This window comes from Aulostomus chinensis, chromosome 15, assembly GCF_037954235.1.
Source record: "Aulostomus chinensis isolate RoL2024-O1b breed Wild chromosome 15, RoL_Achi_v1.0, whole genome shotgun sequence".
NCBI classification, from domain to species: Eukaryota; Metazoa; Chordata; class Actinopteri; order Syngnathiformes; family Aulostomidae; genus Aulostomus; species Aulostomus chinensis.
This window is the reverse complement of record NC_141334.1, coordinates 18,767,981-18,790,289: the sequence shown is the minus strand read 5'-3', so window position 1 is coordinate 18,790,289 and position 22,309 is coordinate 18,767,981. Positions and strand designations below refer to the sequence as shown.

General features: G+C 41.8%; 1 protein-coding gene across 3 annotated transcripts; it reads left to right on the top strand.

Annotated features, from left to right (window-relative positions):
• On the top strand, positions 1-20,686 carry LOC147249061 (uncharacterized). Of its 3 annotated transcripts, XM_086225626.1 has the most exons (5): positions 1-267; positions 9,913-10,017; positions 12,416-14,508; positions 14,812-15,114; positions 16,144-20,686. In XM_086225626.1, the coding sequence occupies exons 3-5, from the start codon at positions 12,432-12,434 to the stop codon at positions 16,407-16,409; spliced, it is 2,646 nt and encodes an 881-aa protein (XP_086081752.1). In that variant the 5' UTR covers positions 1-267; positions 9,913-10,017; positions 12,416-12,431; the 3' UTR covers positions 16,410-20,686. The 3 variants fall into 3 exon arrangements, with proteins under 3 accessions (XP_086081752.1, XP_086081751.1, XP_086081753.1); XM_086225625.1 differs by lacking the exon at positions 9,913-10,017; XM_086225627.1 differs by lacking the exon at positions 1-267 and having other exon boundaries at positions 9,540-10,017.
• The last annotated feature ends 1,623 nt before the right edge of the window (positions 20,687-22,309 follow it).

Sequence of the window (22,309 nt, the reverse complement as noted above, 5' to 3'; positions counted from 1 at the left end):
AGCACCCCTGCTCATGCCATTTCTTCATTTATCCGTGTGTCTGTTTTACCTCCGTCACAGTTATGCATCTCATAGTAATTCTATTTCTGTAATATTGTGTAGATGTACATGAGCAGGCGGGCGGGCGGGCAGGGGAGGAAGGTGTTACACATCTGGATTCCAGAAACACATCGGCTCGAGCTGCTCGGGCCACCCCACACAGACATGGGGATGTCTCCTGACGCTGAGTAGAGATGATGAAGACTCTACGCGACTGGCTCTCTTGATGTAAGTCATCTTTCCGTCTCCGAACCTTACTTATGATAGCGGCGACTGCGCTCGGCCTGCAGGCTGCGTTCTCAGTCACAGCTACGTGTTGGTCAGCTTTCTCCCCCCGGAACTCTCGATGTGTATTTTTATTTTTAAAAGAATGCTGCGTATCTAAATCAAGCCTACCACCCTCGTGTTATTCACGCTGTCAGCGGTCCGGAGTGTTTGTCATAACGAGCGTCGCTGTTTTAGCGTATTTCTTTAGACATCTGCGGCCACGCTGAGAAAGCTAGTGCTTTCACATTCATGATAATAATTCCACTTGACAGGGAATGAAGGTGTTGGCCTTCTAGTTCAGGTCCTGTGGCCCTCATCAGCTTTATTCTAGCATCATTATAAAGGTTCAAACACTGCTGCGAAATTGCGTTTAACAATACAGCGAATTAGGCAGCGCGCCATCTAGCGGAGGCTGAAAGAGGAACTAAAAGATTTTCCGACACTACCCTGCAGAATTACCCCATAAACAGCAGAGGAGGAATGCTAGTAGCTGCTTTATTAAGGCTTGTGGTGCTGATGCTGACGGACAAATACGAGTATAAATGAGCACATGGGTCAGATTTCAACCAGTGATTTACTGGATTCTCTACTTTGCTTCTTTTCATGTTGTGTCCATCTGAATTATGAAGACTTCCAGACCTGGGTGCCCGTCCTAGACACAAGAACATGTCTGAACACATCTGACATTGATTGATGATGGGATAGGAGATGTTTTTACCCAGTCATAAAAAATTTGATGATAAACCATATTCACAGTTGAAGCACATTCAGTTTATCTATTTATTTATTTATTGTTTGCCTTCATTGGTAGAAATGATTCAAAAGTTAATTCTGGTGAGCTCAACTATCCTGGGTGTGTTAGTGGCAGGAAGGATTGTCACAAACATGACTCATAAAAAAGTAGTATCACTGCAGTGCATTTGCATGTATATTTAAAAAAAACAAAACAATATAAACCCGTGAATTAGGTATTAGTATCAATTAGAAATAGTAAGCCCGCATGTGTGATCTGGCTGAGTGACTTAGTGAAGGTCACTGACAGCATCCACCCCACTGACACTCTGCAGCTCACAGTCTGAAGCTGCTTCCAGCTCACAGTTTTCTGGCCAGTTGACCTCTCATATAAGACCACCGGTAGCGATTCCCTTTAATGGTGTAATGTTTCAATGTAATAGACCGAATTGACAGCAGATACAGCCGATCTTAGTCTGACTGATGGAAAACAGAGGGTCTCCAGATATTGTAGTTAGGTTTTGTGGTGCTTAACAACTCAATTACAATTCCATTTAGTATTTTATGTGATTAAAGAGAGAGCTTTATAGGGATTTATAGAGGAATTCAGCACCGCGTCACTCTTTTCACTTAAATATCGCTTTACCACATCTCGATATTGTACCAGTTTAAGGAGTATTAATTACAACAAAAGGGTCAAAATCAAATCTGTCATGCAATGTAAGATTTCGTATAATAAATATTTATATAAAACTGCCAAGATATTTAGACAAAGATGCTTAACACAGGCAAGTCGCCATATAACGTTTCTCCGAAATGAAACTGTGTACCGAGCTGTTCAGTGCTACTATAAGCAATGAACCCAATCGATATTTCAGTTTGGCCTCTAATATCAACTGATATCTGCCTGTCATATAGAAATATTGACGTGGCTTTTTGCTGACCAATGGATTTGCTAATGTAATGGTTTTTGTTTTGTTTTTTTACGTAAGAAAAAAACCAATAATAATGAATTGATGCTTGAGGTTAATTCCCATTAAAGTGTATCCTGGTGCTTTTTTTTTTTTTTTACTTTTCTTTTTAGTTTTTTTATAGTATTTTTTTATGTAAATCATCCTCTCTGCATTAAATTTCTTGTTAGAATGTTTGATTTTCACATTTAAGGGATCTATTTCTAAGAAAAAATAATAATATTTCAGTTGGTACACAAAGATATTGAACTGTTCTTACTACCTGGTATCCTTATCAGCATCGGCCCGGACACCATAAGAACGTACATGATTCTGGTGTGTTGTTGGTGTGGGGCACAGCTTTGCTTCTGCTGGCCTCAGATTCACATGGATCCTCTCAGTTCCACCACAGAAAGGCTCCCACCAGCCATCATGATGGTGGTCTCAAGCGCCCCTTCCTCTAAATGTTGATGCTGCAGGCCTCCTCTGATGCTGAGGGACAAGCCTTAACAGCCGCCGGCTGTCACGTCGTGTTGCTGTTTTCATGCGTACGTTCACTGAGACTCTTCCAAGTTTATGAAAATGATCCAGAATTTCCAGCGGGGAACAGAAACTCTTGCAACTAGCAGATGTTACTGTGGATGTTTTTGGTTGGAGTGGAGCAGCGTTGGGTTTTACACCTTTGCTGATTCAGATCGGAAAACAGAAATAAACACTGATCAAATTATGTTACAGTGCACTCTCACACAGTCGTCCGGGTTGAAACGTTACACCGCGTTTGTACAGTTGTTGCTTACACTGGTTATTTTGAAGAGTTGCCTGTCATTTCTCATTGTTTGCATCATCCAGTTTGTCAGAAAGTAAGTTTTGGATGGCTTTGGGTGGATGGAGCCAGCATGAAAAATAGGCTACATCTTAGTGGCGTGCAGATACGGGATGTCAGCTGATACATATAATTACAGAGCAGTCATTAATGATGACAGCATGCTTTTTAAGCCCCAGTCCTACAGAGATCACTCTTTGAAGCATATTACTTCTTCTCTTATCTTTATCCAACAAAGGGCTCAAATCCTTGCCAACCTGAAAAAATCTTTCTCCAAGCTGCTTTTGTCAGTCTATTCTTAGAAGTCGATCTCAGGAGAGCATTTCTTGACTTTCTTATTAAAGGGCACACAGGTTAAACTCCAGTTTCATGAAATCATGCAGGGTTAATAGGCATTAATGGGAATCATTGTTCTGGTGGAGATGATTGTAACTGGTTAGCGATGGTTTTCTTTTCGGATAAAAAGAAAAACGAATCCTGCGTCTCCACCAAAGAAACTCTGCCGCTCAAGGTCGACACACTCAGCGAAAAGACATTATTCTAAAAGCACTGTGTGTGGGGACGATGCTCAGATGTGTTCTGAGAGTCAGGTATTTGTCTCAGGCTGACTAAACGTTGGAGGGGTGAATGTTTCCCATTACGCTGGCTGCTGATTGGCCAGTTTGTGCTGTCACCTCCATCGCTGTCTGTCTGCTGACGGTGGTGATTGGTGATGTAATTCTTTCTGACTCCCGTTTCTGGAGTGTGACAGTGAAACAAAGCAGATTACAGTGGGAAAACAAGTTAAGCGGCAAGCTAACAAAAGTAATCTGGGATTAAATAATGCTGTTATGCTGACTTTATGAAGTAAACTAATAGGACATGTGGCAAAGTCAAACGTGGGAAGGCTTACTCATGAACACGCATCCTCATTATTGTACCATTATCAGAGCATTGTTGACATAACACTTTTATTTTGGCTCGTGACTCACAATGGCAACACAGACATTCAAGTTGCAAGTCAGATGTGTGACTTGACTGTAATTAGAGTGTGATAATGGCCCACACTACTGCCTCCTTTGCAACCCAGATTCTTTTTTTCTTCAGTGTCTTGTAGTTATTTGTTTTTGCTGCAGTGCCTCTCCACAAGGAGGAAATCCTTTTTGTTTCATTCGAAGGTTAAATGGACTGTACTTATGTATGTTATATCCAACACCGTCCTCATGTTTTGAGACGTTCCTTGCAGTGAGAGCATCATATTTTAGTAACCCACTGTACGTTCAAGCCCTCAGCAAAGGAGTTCTCACAAAAGTTAACGGTAGCCAGGTAAATCTCTCTGCATTTCACACTGTATTGTGTTTATGTCTTTGGTGACATTCCCACGCTGCCTGGAGGATGCAGAGGCTACTGCCAGGGTCTTAGCCGCCTTCCCTGAATTTAGATAAATAACGTAATCGTTTGACCAAAAGTTCCTTCAGCAAATTATGAGGGTGAAACAGATCATTTTGCGTCAGTTGTGTGACACCAATAACATTTTACAGTGGCATCTGTTATGGACGCATCTGCTGAGGGTTTTTCTTAATCATGGCCAGAGCATAGAGACTAAAAAAGTGCAAAATTTACACGCCTGTCTTAAATACAGCATAATATGTGTTTAAACTGTTGTGAGATTATTATATATATGAATATAATTACTCATTCAAGATTTCTTCATAGAAAAGTAGTAGTACACGATAGAAGTAGCGCACGATTGCATCACAAATATTTCTACATTGACAGAACGGTACGCAGTAGCTTGTACCACAGTTTCACCCATGGTAACTATGTAGTTCAAGTTCAAGACAGTTGGGGGTTGAATATATTTTCACTTTGGCAAGCAGCCAAATGGTGCAGTGCTTCATTATCATTTGTGTCATATTTACGATGAGCAGGAAGTACTTTAGTCTTTACTGCCTTAAAGTCTGCTCACATTCTGCTGCAGTTACAGTTCACATGTTAACACCAGAATCTACGTTCATGCTGATGTACCACCGGAGTCAAGAAAACACCTTTGTCGTACTACAATACTGTGAGTATTTGTGTTTCTCAGCGGTAGAAAGAACCAGATTCGGGATTTGGTTTCTGAATTGAATGCTTGCCAGAAAGCTTTGCTAATCAGCTTTGGTTATCGGCCAAATGTGTTATCAGTGTTGAGCAATACAACAGAGAGTTTGCTTCCTGATGCAAAAAATCCTGCTCAAGTGTTTAATTTTCTGATTAGCTTGATGATTTTCTGCCGCTCTGCTGATTTGTCAATTAGCTCTTTCAGTGATATCAACGTCCGGGCAAGAACACGGTTTTATGATGCAAACAATTGCTGTTAGCTGAAGGCTCTTTTGTTCCTGTAATACAGTCGCATGTCTAATTATCCAGTTGTTCCGAATATCTCCAGCATCTAAATTGGAAGCCTGATAATAGAACTAGCATCCCTGCCTCACTGTGGCAGGACTCCACCAGTTTAATCCATGTCCGCCCATTGTCAGGATGCTTCCGCTCTGAGTTATGAGGTCACAGAGGAGTGGACCTTTCACCTTTAGATGTAAAACATCATGACATCATCATTTTATCCTTTGGACGTTTGTATTGTTGCAGCATGTACATTTGTGAATTATGGCCAGAAATATGTTTTGTGAGGTCACAGTAACTTCGACCTTTGACCACTAAATTGCCATCGGTTGAGGTCAAGTGAACATTTGTGCCAAATTTTGAGGAAACCCCTCAAGACGCTCTTGAGATGATGCAGCTCTGGTTGGCACAGAGGCATAAAAAATAACTGCCACCACGTGAAAAAGGGAGCAACATTGATGTGTTTTCCTTTTCCTTCCTCATTGTCATTCCACTTGTCGAGTTGCTATTGAGTAGAAAATTGACTCAAGGCAGCTCTCAGAGGACATTTTCTATCTGTCACACAATGAACACAGCCAGAAGAGAAGCCCTCTATATTTTATTATAGGATTAAATTGTTACACTATGGGTCTGGAAGTGAAATCAATCAGTCAGTGAGGCGGTGTGACATTGATTGGAAGCTGGAAAAAAACTGATGGTCACCTGCTGTTTTTACCAAATATCCATCCTATCGCAGGTGCTGTAGCTGATTACTGTTATTTGACAGTGAAAGACACAATAGTTCCCCGTTTCTAACTGTCTTCATTACTGGTGTGAAAGGAAATGCCTCTTAGCCTCCTGTCGTTATTTCAGCTAATAACACCGGGTTTCTATCTGGATGGATGAAACCCGTAACTGCACCTTCATTGATGACGGGGACAGAAAACCTGCATGCATGTCTTTTACTGTTCATCTCAGAGAGCCCTGCTGATGCACCGTCGATACCACCGGCATAGTTGCCCCACATGAACAACAACCTGTCAATCAATGTGACAGTGACAGGAGCTTCAGATGATGCATTTTGTTTTTCTTCTAGTGGTGAGATTTCATCAAGTACTGCACCTGCTTGATTTTAGTGTGAGCATTCAACGTGTCCTTGTTTCATTGCAACAACTCGATTATCTACATGGGGTTTTTTTTCTGATTCGGTAGGGATTGTTATACTTGACATGCCGTAAGTCGCATAGAACTTAGAAATAATATATGATCATTTTGCTTGGAAAAGCTGAGGAAGTAACGTGAGCAAGGAGAAAGCTAGCCTAGCTTAGCATTAAGTCTAAAGATTTCGAAGTCTTCTGGCCCCTGGAAAGCATCACATCACATCTCATTTGTTTCTGTCAGATGAGACAGTTGGATAAGCGAGCACTCTCATTAAGATTCACCAGGTTCCTGATTATGGAGGGTGAAAGCATTCACCAGCCAATCAGGTAGCGTTTTCTCATGAATATTAATGAGTCAAACTTTCTGCTGTTCTTTGAGCTCCAACATTCCTTTGAAAGTGGTCTGATGTGGTTCCTGGAGTTCAGTCAGGAAACCTAAGCACGGCTCTCAACCAAGGGTCAGGACTCCCACGGGCGTTACGTGATCATCTGACAATTAATTGTGTTGGGGAAAAAAAAGATCAACCGTTTTAGACTGGAAACCTTTAACATTGATATAATCATTGTGGAATGGAGTTTATTAAATGTATGCCTACACTTGTAAATTACTACAAACCAAAAGCTATTCTGTTTTATTTTCACATGCAAGGCTTAGTGACCCCACTGATCATTCTTTTAACTCCGAAGTATACATGTTGACTGTTCTTTAGTGCAGCTGCCGACAGTGCAGCTCTTTAAATTAATCTAGAGCTGTAAAGCTAAAATGGAATTTATCATAGTTTCAGTCTAGCAAGCAGAGCAGGAGTCACAAACACCCACCTGTTTATTCTTGAGGGTCCCACATCAAAAGAAGAGAAGAGAAGAGAGCCACTGACAAGAAAGCAGATTTGTGTGCGCGCCCAAATTAACCAGTTTTAATACCACAAGTGCATCCTCGTGCCAAGAGAAGACCTGTGTTGTCGTGGTATTTGCATCATCTTGTGAAGTAATCGTATTCATGAATGTTGTGTTTGATTTATTCAGGTGTGGTGTTGGTATGAATACAATTCCAAGACTGGGTCGACACATAAGCAAGACAAGGGTACTGAGGGGCCAGCGGCACTGACCCCAGACACAGATAACACATCCAGCGGCCGCTACGCTCCCGTTTTAGCTGTGTTATTGATCCATAACTGAGATTAGTGACCCTCGTCAGTTTGTTGGCAGTGTAAATCACACAGTTTTACTCTGAAACACACCAGCAGTGCAGTCAGTGATTTTCATTCACATCGGTAAATCTCAGTCTGTGCTACTGTTCTGCCAACTGTTTGACCCCTGAATGCTGTAATGTGTATTACTGGCTTCCTCCTCTGGGACCTGCACCCATATCTCTTGTTATCCATCTGTCAGTCTGGTTATGTGCGTGGACGAGGATATAAAAAGAGAAGGGGACGGCCTCCTGTCATTTCGTGCCAACTCAGAGCTAAACATGAGCCAAAAATGTGGAGTTGTCCTCTGACAGAAGCGGCCCTTACCATCGGCCTCTGGAAAAAAAGTGACTCAGATGAATGCTGTCCTTATATCCACTATCTCAAGAAGACTTTAATGCAATAGGAGAAAATCCTTTTTCATGGAGCAGATAAAAAGATCCTTTAACTTGTGCAATTTTACTATCTGGTGACTGAGCACATCCTCATATTGTTGCCTTTTTTTGTCGCCTGCCTCCCCTTCTTTCAAGCCCTTGTCTCTCTATGCTGTGTGGCTGCTTTCAGGTGCTTTTTAAGAAGCCAAGTCTTATCGGAACAGAAAGATAGACTTCAATTTAACCCCCCAAAACAGACGCCTACCTCATCTCTGCAGCAGGAGACACACTCTCCGTGACTGCTCTTGTCCACAGTGATGATTTTTAGAGCCACAGATCTTTTAGTGTATGCATTTGCTCCAGCTCTGATTGAAGGAAAATAAATCTAAACTATTAATGATAAAGCAGCTTTTCCTCAGGTGTTCAGGGAAAACATTAGCATGTGTGTTGTCCTCCTCTCTGGCTCTCGCTTGTGACTGCAAAGCTGTTATCTTAGTTCTGCTGGTGGCGTAGCAGCGAGCCGAGGCAGGGCGTCATGATCTCCCCCGCAGGCTCGGCACTCGCTAACTGGAACTGAGTGGCACTCTTCACTTGTTTTATTATATATTTCTTTTCATCCGTGCAAGTTCGGATTTCATCTCATTATACTTTCATGCTCTTGAAATTCTAAAACATGATTGCGAAGCTTAGCATACCTTACCTTTTCCCTTAAATATTCATACATACATTCGCATTTGCATTTCAGTTCTTTAAGCCATCTTGCAACATTTGTTTAATTTGCTCAATATAAGTTACTCCCTTAATTCTGTATAAGGCCCTTAGTGGATATTGTGATGCATATGTATTTATGTGCTTGTTACTTAGGATTAACACATGCATGTCTGACAGTACAACAGTCGTTTTACCCTCACAGTTCTCTTCTTGACTATTTCTCACTGAGTAATTAGTCACATACTTTCATCTCTTTGTTGCAATGCTGCATTTTACCTGAGTTTTCTTTTTTTCTTCTTTTTTCTAATGAACTGTCACCACCAAGGCCATCTGGAATCAGGAATGAAGAAGGAAGCAACAATAGAAAACTTTCCAATCACAAACTGAGAAGCACGTTTATTTGCGACCAACAGTTTCTATGCTCATCACATGAGCCTTTCTACAGTTAAGCTGCAAATTTCAGGTGGGGCAGAACCCAAGCTGCTTCCACCTGACTGCTACTGATTTATGGCGTGTCTGAGTCTCGCAGGCTTTGCTGTTTTGTGCAGCCACTTTGTCCTATTTGCATTTATGTTTTTTTTTACACTGATCTACTCTTAGTCAGCCTTTTACATTTCCTTTGAAGCACTAATATCTATACACGTGGATAATTATGCTGATTTGGCTGAACGCTTGACTGAAACCTCCTGAAAGAGATAAAATAACAGAGCAAGGCTTTCGTTTGTTTTTTTTTACCATTTTCACATGTAATGCGTTGCGGTTTCGACAGTGTTTAAGGTGAGATTTCTGATTTGGGCATTCTGGTCACAGATGTGTAAAATGACAGTTTGGCTGATAGCTGCTGATAAATGTTTTGTCTGTTTATGTTGATCTTTAGTTCCCTTCTTGCGCCAGGGTATCAAAATCATCTTAAAACATAACTACAGTATTTCTGTCTTCAAAACACACTTCAACATTGGCTGCTATCTGTGAATTCCGTCCGTTTTCGGCTGATGGTAATCAAAAGGCAAATATCAATAAAAATTAATTGTCCAATCAGATGGTTTACTCTTACATCACAATGGTCTCTTGTGCATTTTTTTTTTTATTCATACTATGAAATATCGCATTACCAGCAACAATACAAGAGGTAGGCCTGCATATCTTTTCGATATATTTTCCATTTCTCTCTGTGTGGCTCTGGCTGTCTGCTGAAACCATGAGTGAATGAAAGGGCTACAAGCTGGCCTGCAGTTTACAGTGTGTGAGAGAAAAGTGATCAGAGTGATAGTGACTTCCACCATGACAAAACTGGGTCAATGTAACCCCCACCCCCCTCCACCACAGGCAAGGCTGAAAAAGGAAAAAAAAAAAAGATGAGGATGCCATCGCCAGACTCTGTGTTTGGATGTAAACATGGGGACGCTGGAGCTTGGTTTGCTTCCTCTACGGGTCGGTATCAGGGTTCCCCCTCTGTATTTTGGTGTGAATTTTTTTCCTTCCCCTGTAGTTTGTGGTGGTTTATGGTGTCACACTACAATCCCAGTATTTCCTGTTTACCCACTCTTTGTGTCACCACAGTATCCTCCCTTCTCCTGTTTTTTAAAGGTTCCTGGTGAATAAAGTTAGAATTTAACATGAAAATTCACCTTAAAAAAAAAATCACTGCACATGCAATGCACTTTGCAAACGGTGGTGTATTTTTCCTTTGGCCAAATCCAAGTGATGTTTTATGACACTGGTTTAACATATCTACTATTCAATAAACCATGCAGCTAGTTTGGGTTAAACCAGATTTATCTGTGAATTCCATCTCCACCCATAGACAGTGGAGGTTAAGACAATGGAGAATATGCTATCAGCTTTTCTTGAGAATTTTTCTTAGTAGTCCCTGAAAAAAAGGTAGAAAATTAGGACTCTCAGTAATGAAGATGTTTAGGACTATGAACAAATGAAGTACAGTAGCAGCACAAAACTCCAAGGTCTCAAAATATCTGCATAGCAAGATGGAGGTCAACAGGATAGGTCCTCCTGCCTTCATTGGCAAATTTTCAGTTGAATGGTGATCAGTCAGCAAGAGCTTCTTTTTAGACTCATGAGTGTTCTCAATAAAAACAAAAGAAAAATATGTTTGAAACATTTGTTCCAGTAATACCACACACCAGCATGCCAAGAGGACAGTGTTTCCGCAGTAAGGAGCATATTTGTCTCCACTTCAGAGAGAGCGCTGTACCGTGAGCTCACACATTAGCGTGCTATCACGTTCCTAATCGACCTGCACCACCACACCTGCAGCTTTGTCGCTGTGTGTGTCTACAAGTTAATTAAAGCACTTCATCAACCGGAAACCTGGAAGCTCTAAACATCACAGATTGACCATATTCAACTGTGTGTGTGTGTTTGTGTTTGTGTGTGTCTTTGTTTGTGTGTGTCTTTGTTTGTGTGTGTGTGTGTGTGTGTGTGTGCGCGCCTTTGTCTGTGTGTGTGCATGTGTGTCTGTGTGAGGCGGGATTTTCCATTACAATAGTTCAACTTAAAAGTATCATATGAGCATAAAAGTTAAGTGAGCCTTGCAAGTTTTATTTTAATTACTCTGATCATATAGATGATTTAATGATGCATATTTATAGTTTATGCTAATCTTTTTTACTGAGTTATGGTAAGTGAGCTTTCTCACCAGCTGGGTTGTATTGTGTATGTGGTAACCTTTGTTTATAACATGGCCTGCTCTCTTCTAATTGGCTCAAAGGATTTGGTACACATACAGCAGGGATGAGATGAACAATGAGCTTTTTTTTCCTTTTTTTTAGCAACAATGTATCATAGGGTTCATTATCATTAAGACTGTAATGCATTCCTTTTTCAAAACTTAATTCATTCCTCATACAAGCATTCATTGACACATAAAAGGGCGATTATGGCTAAGCTTGCATTGCCAGGTTTTTATTTGTATTGCAAGCTTGAACGTTATGTTCGGCACCTCCACTAACACAGCAATAAACAAACAGTCCACTGTGTTTACATTATATTTAGCTATTTGCACCATCAGTCATGGCTCAGCTCAAGTTATTATTTCACGTCAGCGATGTGTCTTGCGTCCTTAAAGGAATGAAATTCATCGCAGGTTTTGTGGCTGAGCCTTTGAATAGGCTGATTGCCATCCAGCATAAGTGGGATGTTTAACATGAACATGCGCTCACATTTTTTATGGAATTTAATACCATAATGTTAATTTATATTACTGGGAAAAAGCTCAAATGTTCTTCAACTGAATGAAGATTAGCATTACATTTCTGGCACACGGCCCTGGTATAAGCAAGTAGCAGAGTGTGACGTGCATGTTGAAATGGATTCGGAAAATGTAATCACAGAGTGCTTCTTGACTGTAATGTTATCCATTGAACTCAAACATGCACCACAATAGGAATATTCTTTACACATATTCTCCTTTCATTCAACCTGAAAGGGATGTGTGACGGGTTCATGATCCTAACCTCCAGTTCATGTTGTTTTTTTGGTATGTTTTGATATGCAAAAGTCACCACAGAGGTGACTTAAACAAATATGCAAAACATAAAACATATTGTTGTATGTGTACGCTGTGGTGGAGCTAACTTTACATTTCATGAATAATAAACCATCTTTTTGAATTGTTACAAAGAGGGCAATTGTGCTCACAGCTATAATGCACTGTGCTGTTTAAATATTTTATAGCTGCAAGGCAACGATCCCAATTTTCCAGTTTGTGCTGAAACAGATGGAATGTAAAGTGTGCCCCACATTTTCATTGCTTTTAAGCAATTCTTGACATCTCTCTCTGTCTGTCCCTCTCTTCCTCTTTACTGGACAGCTTTGCATAAACCCAGATGCCTCCCCTCCCTCTTGACGAGCGCATAGTGGTCATTCAGCGCCCTAAAAACTTAGCCCTTTGTGAGGCTTCCCCTCAAAGCATCCCGCAGCACTCCTCTCAAATATCAGGCTCTTCAAATGGACAAGTCACCCACCGGCATCATCCCCACCCTCCTCAATCTCATTTCTCCTCACCCACCTGTAAATCTCTGACTCTGGAATGCAAACGCAGATCCTCACGCATTCAGAAATTCAAGGCCGACCAGCCTGATAATCCAGCGGGTTTCAGACCCATCCCCAGTCACTGCCACAGCAATGGAACCGTAACTCTCGGCCCTCGGCTGCCGTCCCACACACATACTATTGATATCAGGGTGACAGTGGACAAAGGAGGACGGGGAGGAGGAGGATACAGCAATTCATTGGGGCGTAGCGGAAGTGTCAAAGGCAGCAAAGGGAGAGGTGCTTCTTCACAGTTCGATCAAGGACAATGTGAGAGAAAAACTGGGACTGCAGGGAGGTCGGGTGGAGCCGAACACAAGTCACAACAAAGTCGACATCAGCTGTCATCATCTCCTGGTGGAGTTCTGCAGTTTGTCCCTGCCCAGGCACAGCAGCACAAGTTCAGGGGTGAAAAGGAGAAGGAAAACACAAGTTTTCTTAACAGAGGCGACCAAGACTTTCCCTTACTGGATCATAAAAAGAGCTCCAAACTGGGAACTGTCCATCAGAGCCATAAAAGTCACAGTCTGCCCTACCACCACAACTCCGTCCCTGTCCCGCATGCTGCCATCCTAAACTCCAATTATCCCACGTCCCCTACCCCCACCCACATCCCAGTGGCATTTCAACAACTCAGCCAGCCACGCCAATCCCGACCAAGAGATCACCGTCCTCACATTCTCCATGGTCTTCCCCTCTCCCCCTGCTCCTCCCACGCAGGAGGGTTCCCAAGCCCTGACCACACCTGCACCATTGACTGCAGCCACCCATTCAGTTGTGGCTGCTGGAGGCTGGTAAGATGCAGAGGCTATAAGGGCCATTCCGCCAGCTGCCAAGGAGGTGGAGGAAGCTCTTCCACCTCATTTTCCTGTGTTCACAATGTTGGTGCAGTAAAGAGAGGGGACAAAGATATGGGCCTTAGAAATCTGGGGGGTTGTCTCTCCACCGCCTCCACCTCTAACACCTCTTCAACTAATAGCACTGTGTCTGACTGCAGAACAAGCCTGTTCAAACCCCTCCGCTGTGCCTCCTGCTCCGGTGAGGCTGGAAACTTTGAGAGTCCTGCTATTCTTCGTAAAAAACTCGTGGGAGGATGCCTGCCCTGTACCCCATTGTCCTCCTCTGCCCCTCTCCGGGCAATTCAAAGCTGTGTCACAGGCTGCAACCCCAAAGCCTCTCAGACAGGCAGTTCCACCTGCAGCTACTGCAGCAGTGACCCAATAGTAGTGACGTTCAATCCCCGCAGAGGCAAACCCCCAGGAAGGGGCATCGGAGCAGCTCATCAGATGGGTATGTTTCAGGCCGATGATGATGACTACAGCGTGCGTACAATCTGGCCTGAAGAACTGGCCAAGAAGATGACCCATTCGAAAGCCCAAAAGAATCACTGTGCTGGGATGGGAGTAGGAGTGGGGAAGACCACTGCAGGTCAGGCCCAAAATGGAACAGGCCTGGTCCTCCTTGACTGTCAGAACCTGCAGGAATACGCACAGTCTCATCTAACAGACCACGCTGGCAGACGACGGCTACAGCAAGGCAAAATGGCCGCCCTTGATTTTGTGGGCTGCAGGTCAAGATCTGGGTATGACGATGGCCATAACTCACTGAAGAGGCTCCTGAATAAAGCGGAAGATGCAGGAATGGGTGACGCTTTTGAGCAAGACACATCATATCCTCGATCACCCTCTCCCCGTTCCCCCTCTCCACCATCACCTGTTTCCTTTTCTCCTCCTCCGTCCGCCCCCAGCACCCTCATCAAGCCCAAACCCTGGCAGAGAGACAGGGAAGGAGGGCACTCTCTGCCCTCAGCTCAGTCGCTTCACTTGGCCCTGAACTCACTGAACAGAGAACAAGATGAGGAGAACAGCAGAAGTAAGTACTCGCTCACTTCATCTTAGCAAGTTGTATATTTCATGAAGAAAATATGGCACAGAATGTTACAGGAAACCTTGAAGTAACTACCGTATTTTCCACTGCAATCAGTGGTACAAAGATGGGCTATGATAAAGTTGAATTCAATCAGCTGGAGTTCCAACCCCTTATGATGTAGATTGATGAATTTCAACATGTGATTGTTGTTTCTGTTGAGTGGAACCAAAGAAAATTCCTAAAAATCATCACACAATATAGAAAACTTAAGTCTCCAAACTTTCTCTCTGTCTCCACTTCTTGCAGTGCACCTGTCTCTGCCACTCTCCTCTTCATTGCCAGCCTCTCTGTCTGATGAGACTGTGATGACTCCCGATGCAGAGAATGCCGTGATCAGTCCCATCTTGCCCTTCCTGTTTCTGGGTAATGAAAGAGATGCCCAGGACCTGGACCTGCTGCTGCACCTCAACATCGGCTACGTGGTCAACGTGACCACGCATCTGCCTCTCTACCACGTCAAATCTGGACTGCACTACAAAAGGCTTCCGGCTACAGATAACAGCAAACAAAACCTTCGACAATACTTCGAGGAGGTTTTTGAATTTATTGGTGAGGCTACCACATCTGGCGTGTTTGCATGTGTACAAACAGCTTATTTGCTTTTGTACTTGAAGTGTCATGGAGGACTGATATTAATTTCAGTCCATTTGAATTACTTTTGCTGTTGAGTAACGACTAATAACTATTACAACTTTACATTTGTGAAACGAAACAGATGAGACATAAAAAGATAATGAGAGTCTTGATGATTCCTGATCCTCCTCTCACATCCCTCATTAGTACAGATTCACTGTCGTGTATGTTTATTTAGTGGTTGGCCATGTAATCAATTGGGATTAGGTTTAGCTGAATGATCTCTTAAAAATTGCCTGTTGGATGAGAAACAGGCACTTCTTCATCCTACATTTTGGTTGTAAATGGTTTATGATAGGAAAGGAAGGATAAGTGCAGTATTAGTCAAGCTGGGCTTTATGTGTTTGGGTTGAAATGATTCATGGGGACCAAACTGTATGGATTTGATCCAGTATTCAGCAAGTGTGAAGACTGTAAAATACCTGCAACTAACATACATGGCAATCGTCCATTTCAAAGTTAATCAATAATAAAGTCGACTTGTTTACAGAACCTTATTGCAGGTTTTAACTTCCCATTAGATGAATATTTATACATTGTCCACTAATTCTACTTTCAGCTTGCTGTTTATTCAAAGCCCCCTTGCTACATAGTACAACAACTACCTCTGAGCTAGCTAGCTCGGAGCAACCTACCAGCTGAAAATGGCAAATGTGGATAATTTAGATTGTGCAGTAAGGCAGGCCTGCTTGGTTCTATATGTGAATATTTAAAATACAAGTTTGAAAGTACAAACAAGTTTCCTTCGTCCACCAGTGTAGCACTCTCACTTATTGTTGGCAGTCCCAGTCAATCATTTCTAAACTCTTGGCCCTTCTTTTGATGACATTCATGGTGATGATAGGATCTATACCTACAAACTCCTCAGCTGGTCAGCATGCAACATGAGGCCTGTTTTTACCTTTGTAACAATGAGGCGACGTGTTTCACTGTTCTTCTCCACAGAGGAGGCATATCAGAGTGGACGGGGAGTCTTGGTGCACTGCCAGGCCGGCGTGTCCCGTTCTGCAACCATTGTCATCGCCTACCTGATGAAGCACACCCTCATGACAATGACAGATGCCTACAAATATGTCCGGAGTCGGCGTCCTGTGGTGTCCCCAAACCTCAACTTCATGGGCCAGTTGCTGGAGTTTGAGAGAGACCTCAACTCCGGGGTGACCCCTCGTATCCTGATGCCTAAACTTAGCGGTGTGGAAACACAGGTGTGAGAAAGGTCTGCCGGGCGTAAAGTTATGACAGGTTAAGAAACTGAGGTCAAAGTGGCTTTGATGAAAGAAGGAGTGCAGCACATTTTTGAAGAGCGCTACATGATAAGTAAAGGTGGCAATGAGTGCACTTTTAATACTGTGAAACATGAGACAAACAACTGGAGACATACGACCTCATGTGTCTAAGTAGTAACTATTGATCATCACTGTTTATAGGATAATGTGCCAATATTTTGTATAGATGTAACATCATTTTCTGATATCTTCTCTCTCTTCCTTTCTTTTCCCTTTGTTTACATCAACAGCCTCACAAACATGCGACCCTGTTGCCGCTAATCATGCATGCAGAACGCAGAGAAGGTTCACTCTTAATGTCACACCACTACACGTAGCAACATACAGGTCATTGCAATGCACTTTACTGCCCGTGCGTCTCCCGAATCCGTTTTTGTCACATGGATGAGAAGAATCTGTCACACAGTCACTGTTTTTTAGTTTATTTTATCATGACAAGAGATCATCGGGGATCCATGTAATCGAGCGTCAAGGACCTTGTAGCATTAAGCCGACACAAAAGGGTCAAGCGGCTTTTGAAAACGTCTTAGGATGATTTTATTTCAGTGAAGCGTTCAGTATATTAACAAGGGAAAGAGGATTGTGAGTGAAATCAAGCTGTGCTGTGATTAGAACATAAATACAGCTGTCTTTCACACTGTGTGGTAATGTGTATGAATGATAACTGCCCTCAAAATGCATGGGTAATGGACTGAAATAAGGTCAGTTTGAAGACGTTCGCTGAAGTCCCAGACGGTCGAAGTCAACAAAATTTTCAGATGTTTTATAAGTGGGTTAAATGAGTTGGACGGTTTTATTTTGAGGGTCTTTCTTTTTTTTTCTTGAATTTTTATTTTGTTGTTTTAATTCAAAAGGGAAGTGTATTTTTTTAAATCTATTTTTTATGAAGTCAGAAATGTGTGTTGTTGTTTGTAGTTGAAGGGATAGATTTTTTTTTTTAAAGTCTACACCTTTTTTTTGCTTTTTAATGTTGAAATCTTAGAGCTCTTTCTCAGCGTGTGCCATGTTATTCCAAAGTAAATTTCAGCGAGCCTCAGTAAGTTACCTTGCATTTGCAACATTCAGGTGCTGCTATGAGGAACCACAGTGATTGTGCTGAGAAGGAACTCTACCAAATCGGGCTTGGCTTAAAAAAAACAAAAAAACCTGAAGTATGAAAAGAGCAGATATTTGGTGGAGGAGTGATGGAGTTCATTTCACTTTGGAGCGAAACTGTCCCCTGTAGAAAATGTGGGAACCAGAAAACCTTTCTATCACCTTTGTGTTAACGTGGTGTCGCAGTACCAGATATTGACGAAGAGCCAATCTGGTCAATTTCAGAGTTTACACAACCCTCTCACTGAAGCCAAATCCACTTTATATTTAGTTATTTTTAAACCTTTGTAATGGAGTCAAAAATCGAAGGTAGATGTTTGTTCCTCTCTTTGTTCCTCTGCCTTATTGTCTGAACTTCTCTACTGTGCCCCTCATGACTATGCATTATTTTAATCTGAAGGTTTTGGTTTATTATGAGAAAGCAGCTTGACTCACTGTGAGCTCCTCCTCTATTATTGTGAAGACTTCAGTTCAATTCAGCACATTATGACCTGTTTCCAGCTGCTCTCTTCCCTCGGTCTTACATTATTGAGAAGAACATCACGAATTATGAAATGAAACATGAAATGATCAGAGTTAACTAAAATGACAACAGAGAAAGTCAGCTCAGATATGAAATTCTGTCAAAACATTATATATTTGTTTATTTAGTGAGGCGGCATGGTGGTGCAGTGGTCAGCACTGTCGCCTCACAGCAAGAAGGTTCCTGGTTCAAGTCCCGGCTCCAGCACAGGATCTTTCTGTGTGAGTCTGCATGTTCTCCCTGTTCCTGTGTGGGTTCTCTCTGGTACTCCAGCTTCCTCCCACAGTCCAAAGACATCAAGAGGGGACGAGGCTGATTGATACTCTAAATTGACTGTAGGTGTGACTGTGAGAGTGAATGGTTGTCTGTCTCTATGTGTTGGTCCTGTGATGGACAGGTGACCTGTCCAGGGTGAACCCCACCTCTCGCCCAAAAGCTGCTGGGATAGGCTCCCCCCTCCCATGACCCTGAACAGGATAAGAGAAAGAAAATGGATGGATGGATGTTTATTCAGTTGCAGGGTTGGATAATTTCCTCCTGTTTAGACTCCACACTGTATTTGCAAATTCATATTACTGGGGGAATCAGTGATTAGTGCGGAACTCATGTTTTAGGATGAGAATTATTTTGATTTTTTGTCTTTAATTGAGGCCATAGACATTTTATTTCATTTGTATCAATTGCAGTTTAGTGTCAGATTGGCAAACTTGTAAAGAAAGATGCACTTTCTTAATGCCAGACTGGTAGAAGAGGGCTATTATTATTATTATTATTATTATTATTATTATTATTGGAGAAAACTCAGTGTTTGCCTGGTCAAACCAGGCCACTTTGGCACTGAGACAGAGGAGGGATTTGGCCCACATCTCTTATTTACAAGAGGGCAAGCGTGTCCATTAAAACCCCAAACATCCGAATCAGGACTATAAGAGGGAATATAAAGTTTTCTGCCCAAGTGAAGAGTTCACGTGGTGCAACAAATTTTGTTGTTTCATAGATTTTAATCAAATTCCAGATGTCCACGTTACTGATTTTACTGATTAGAATTGCCCTGCAGCATGTTCCTAAAACCAAAATGCCTTCAGTTTATTTTGCCTTGTAAAATTAGGTCCTGCAGTCAGCGTCATTATAAATATGACTTTGTAAAATGATAGCATCTGAATTTAGCTTGTTGGATTTATTTTCTGGTGAGTGACTTTGATATACGCTAATATATTTTTCTACAGTCATCATGTTAAGTACACACACACGTGTGTATTAACAGTTTTTTACATGAATCTTTATTTTGTATTGAAGGTTGTTTTGGACAGTGACAACATGGATCTTCAGCCATTACACTTCTTCCACTGTTATCAGACCTCGGTCAACATACTGTACTCCTGTTTTTACCTCTCGCCTTGATTTCATCTGGAGAGACGTCAACCAAACGCGCCGTTCAGCCCGTGGGTCTCTCCAGCTCGGTCAGTTAACCCCTGAAGGGAGCCTGTCGCTCCATGATTTTATAGACTTTGTATGCAAAATGGCTGTTGAAGCAGTTTCTTTAATTCTTCGCTGTATGGACTTGTGATGACCTCAGACGTTTGTACCTGTGAGTCACACCGAAGGGAGATTTTCTCTTTATTCACATGAACTGAAGGGCCGATGTCTCTGTGAGTGTAAAACAAAAAACACGCTTCTGTTTGTGGTTTTGAGTTTTAAAAGTGGAGTGATTTGAGAGTTGTGTGTACGATACCTTTTTCAGAACATTGTATATCCGTGCATTGCTTCCTTGTGCAGACCTAAACTATTCCTGTTTGTATTTTATTGCTTATTTTTAATGCCGTGTGTTATTTCCTCAACCAAATATTGAATTTGAGGGTTGATAGGAATGCTGATGAGTTAACTGAAGGGTGGGGGGAGGGAGCGGATCACCTCCTTTAGTTTCGGAGTGAGGAGTGAAATCATCAGGTATGACTATCATAGTAATGCTGTGCTGTTTCACCCCCCCCCCCCCCCGTCTTCTCTTCCTGTGATGCTCCTACTTCCTTTTCATAATGGATTGATTCTCTTAAACAAATGTAATATTTTCATATTGTAGTTACTGGTCCTGGTATTTAGACAATGTTTTTACCTCCATTTACCGACTATACTCTTCATAATTCTTTGAGGTGCACTGTGACTAATACAATGCTGCTATATCACAAAGACTTTTATTTGTACGTCACACTTATCAAGTAAAGGCGACAGATACAAAAGCGGGCTGGAAGATGAGGGCCCGCTGACGTTTCACTTCAATCCAGGCTTCATTGTGCTGCCTCGGTGCAGCGTACTAATCTCAGAGTGACAGCGTGCACAGCCGTAGGATTTGTAGCTCTTCCCTGATGCTTTTCCTTTAAAAGCACGATGAAAGAAAAGAGAGTTCTAATGTAGCATTCAAATATTTTTAAAAGGCTGTTTCATTCCTTTGCTGTTGTGTAAAACTGTGATGTTGCTTTCTCTGCGACCATGTCGATTTTAGCAGAAGTTGTGTTTGATTGGTCAGTTTTATAAATACAGTTGAAGTGATACTTCAACCAAAAGAGGTTTTTTTGTTTTTTTTTCCAAAGTACTCAAAAACACTCCAGCGTCTAAGAGCTTCTGATTTCTTTTTTTTTTAAGCGCTGCATCACTACTTTGTGACTCCTGAATTCAGAAGGAGCCAGCCATGTAAATTCAGGTCGAAGGTAATGACTGCCAATGGCCAAAAACTACAAACAAGGACATGTTGTAGTCAAGTTTGCTTTTAGTTCAGATCAAAGTGTTTATGGATCACTGAGCATGCAGAAGAAGATGTGAATTATAGCAGGTGATGCACCTCAGGTTTGGTCGGATGTTCTCGCACGGTTTTTGCAGTTGTTTGTAGCTGGTGGAAGTGGGTTGCAATTAGCTTCAAGCTAAACATATGTGGCAGGCTCTTTCTGCATTCTGGAGTCAAGAAGACGTTATGCAGTGCTTAAAATGTTTAGAGCTCAAGAAACTTGTTGGTGAGGTTTTTTTTTAAAGGCGAAAAGGACTCCTTTAAGTGAAGTATCTCAACCGAAAAATGTCCAAACTGAGGAGTAGTTGAACACACACACACACACACACATCCTGATATCAGCACCAAGAATTAGACAAACTTTAGCCAAAACACATAAATCCTGAACACGATACATATGGGAAACAAAGTGTGTGTGTCTGTTCTGTAGAGTTCACAAATGCTCGTGATTGGATTTGTAAATTGAATTCAATCCAACTCGTCCAGGACAATCCGGTAAACTTCCACGTGATCTTCTGTAAACATATAAAAAAAACAACAACTTTGCACCGCAACAATATGTTGCTTGTAACTAGCATCTTAATATTGGTGTCAACGTGCACATCGACCTGCATCGAGTTCCGCCAGCTGTAAGACTTCATTTGACTGAACAAGGCCAGGATGTAAGCTCATGTAACGCTGCAACCAACTATGTTTTTCTCATCATTGATTATTCTGCTGATTATTTTCATGATTAATCATTGAATCTTTTTAGTCTGAAAGACAAGACAATTTGAAAAATGGTCTTCGTAATTTCCCAGAATCCAAACTGATGTGTTCAGATTGCTTCTTTTGTTCATCTGACAGTCCATAACCCAAAGACTCTTCATTTTTGTCATAAATGATGAAAAAAAGCAGCAAATCCTGATATATATAAAAAAAAATTTAACAAACAAATGTTTGACATTTTAGCTTAAAACATAGGCCGAAATGGTCAATTCTCAAAACTCGATTAATTTTCTTTCAATCGGTAAACTGGTAAGTGTTGCAGCTCGACTCGTGTACATCGGTGGCAGATACAGTTACACCTTCAAATGTTACAGCAAGATGAACGAGGGGTTTTTTGAATTGTAAAGGTTTGCTTGACAGGTAAGTTTGCAGAAGTTAAATCTTATGAAAAGCAGCATTTAGAATTTGTAGACCTTTAAAAAGCCTCCCAGTATTTACCGTATGCGGGGGCCATAAACGTAGCGATTATATTACATCTCGTAGCATAGGATAATATGCAAAAATTCAAGAAAAACAATGCAGAACATCTGTAGCTTGCAAGTTAACCGGTGACAGTATTATCAAATCAAGTCTTCAGAGGTCTTCCATTTATCCAGGATCTGCTAGAGAGCGTGCTGGTGATTTTGAGGAACCGTTTTTCACTGTGGCGGCTGTGCTGTCTTT

Bases quoted from the DNA above. Each gene is read 5' to 3' on its own strand.
- LOC147249061 (XM_086225625.1), top strand. From the start codon at position 12,432: ATGCCTCCCCTCCCTCTTGACGAGCGCATAGTGGTCATTCAGCGCCCT. The intron at 14,509-14,811 runs GTAAGTACTCGC...CACTTCTTGCAG, and splicing joins AGATGAGGAGAACAGCAGAA to TGCACCTGTCTCTGCCACTC. The intron at 15,115-16,143 runs GTGAGGCTACCA...TCTTCTCCACAG, and splicing joins GGAGGTTTTTGAATTTATTG to AGGAGGCATATCAGAGTGGA.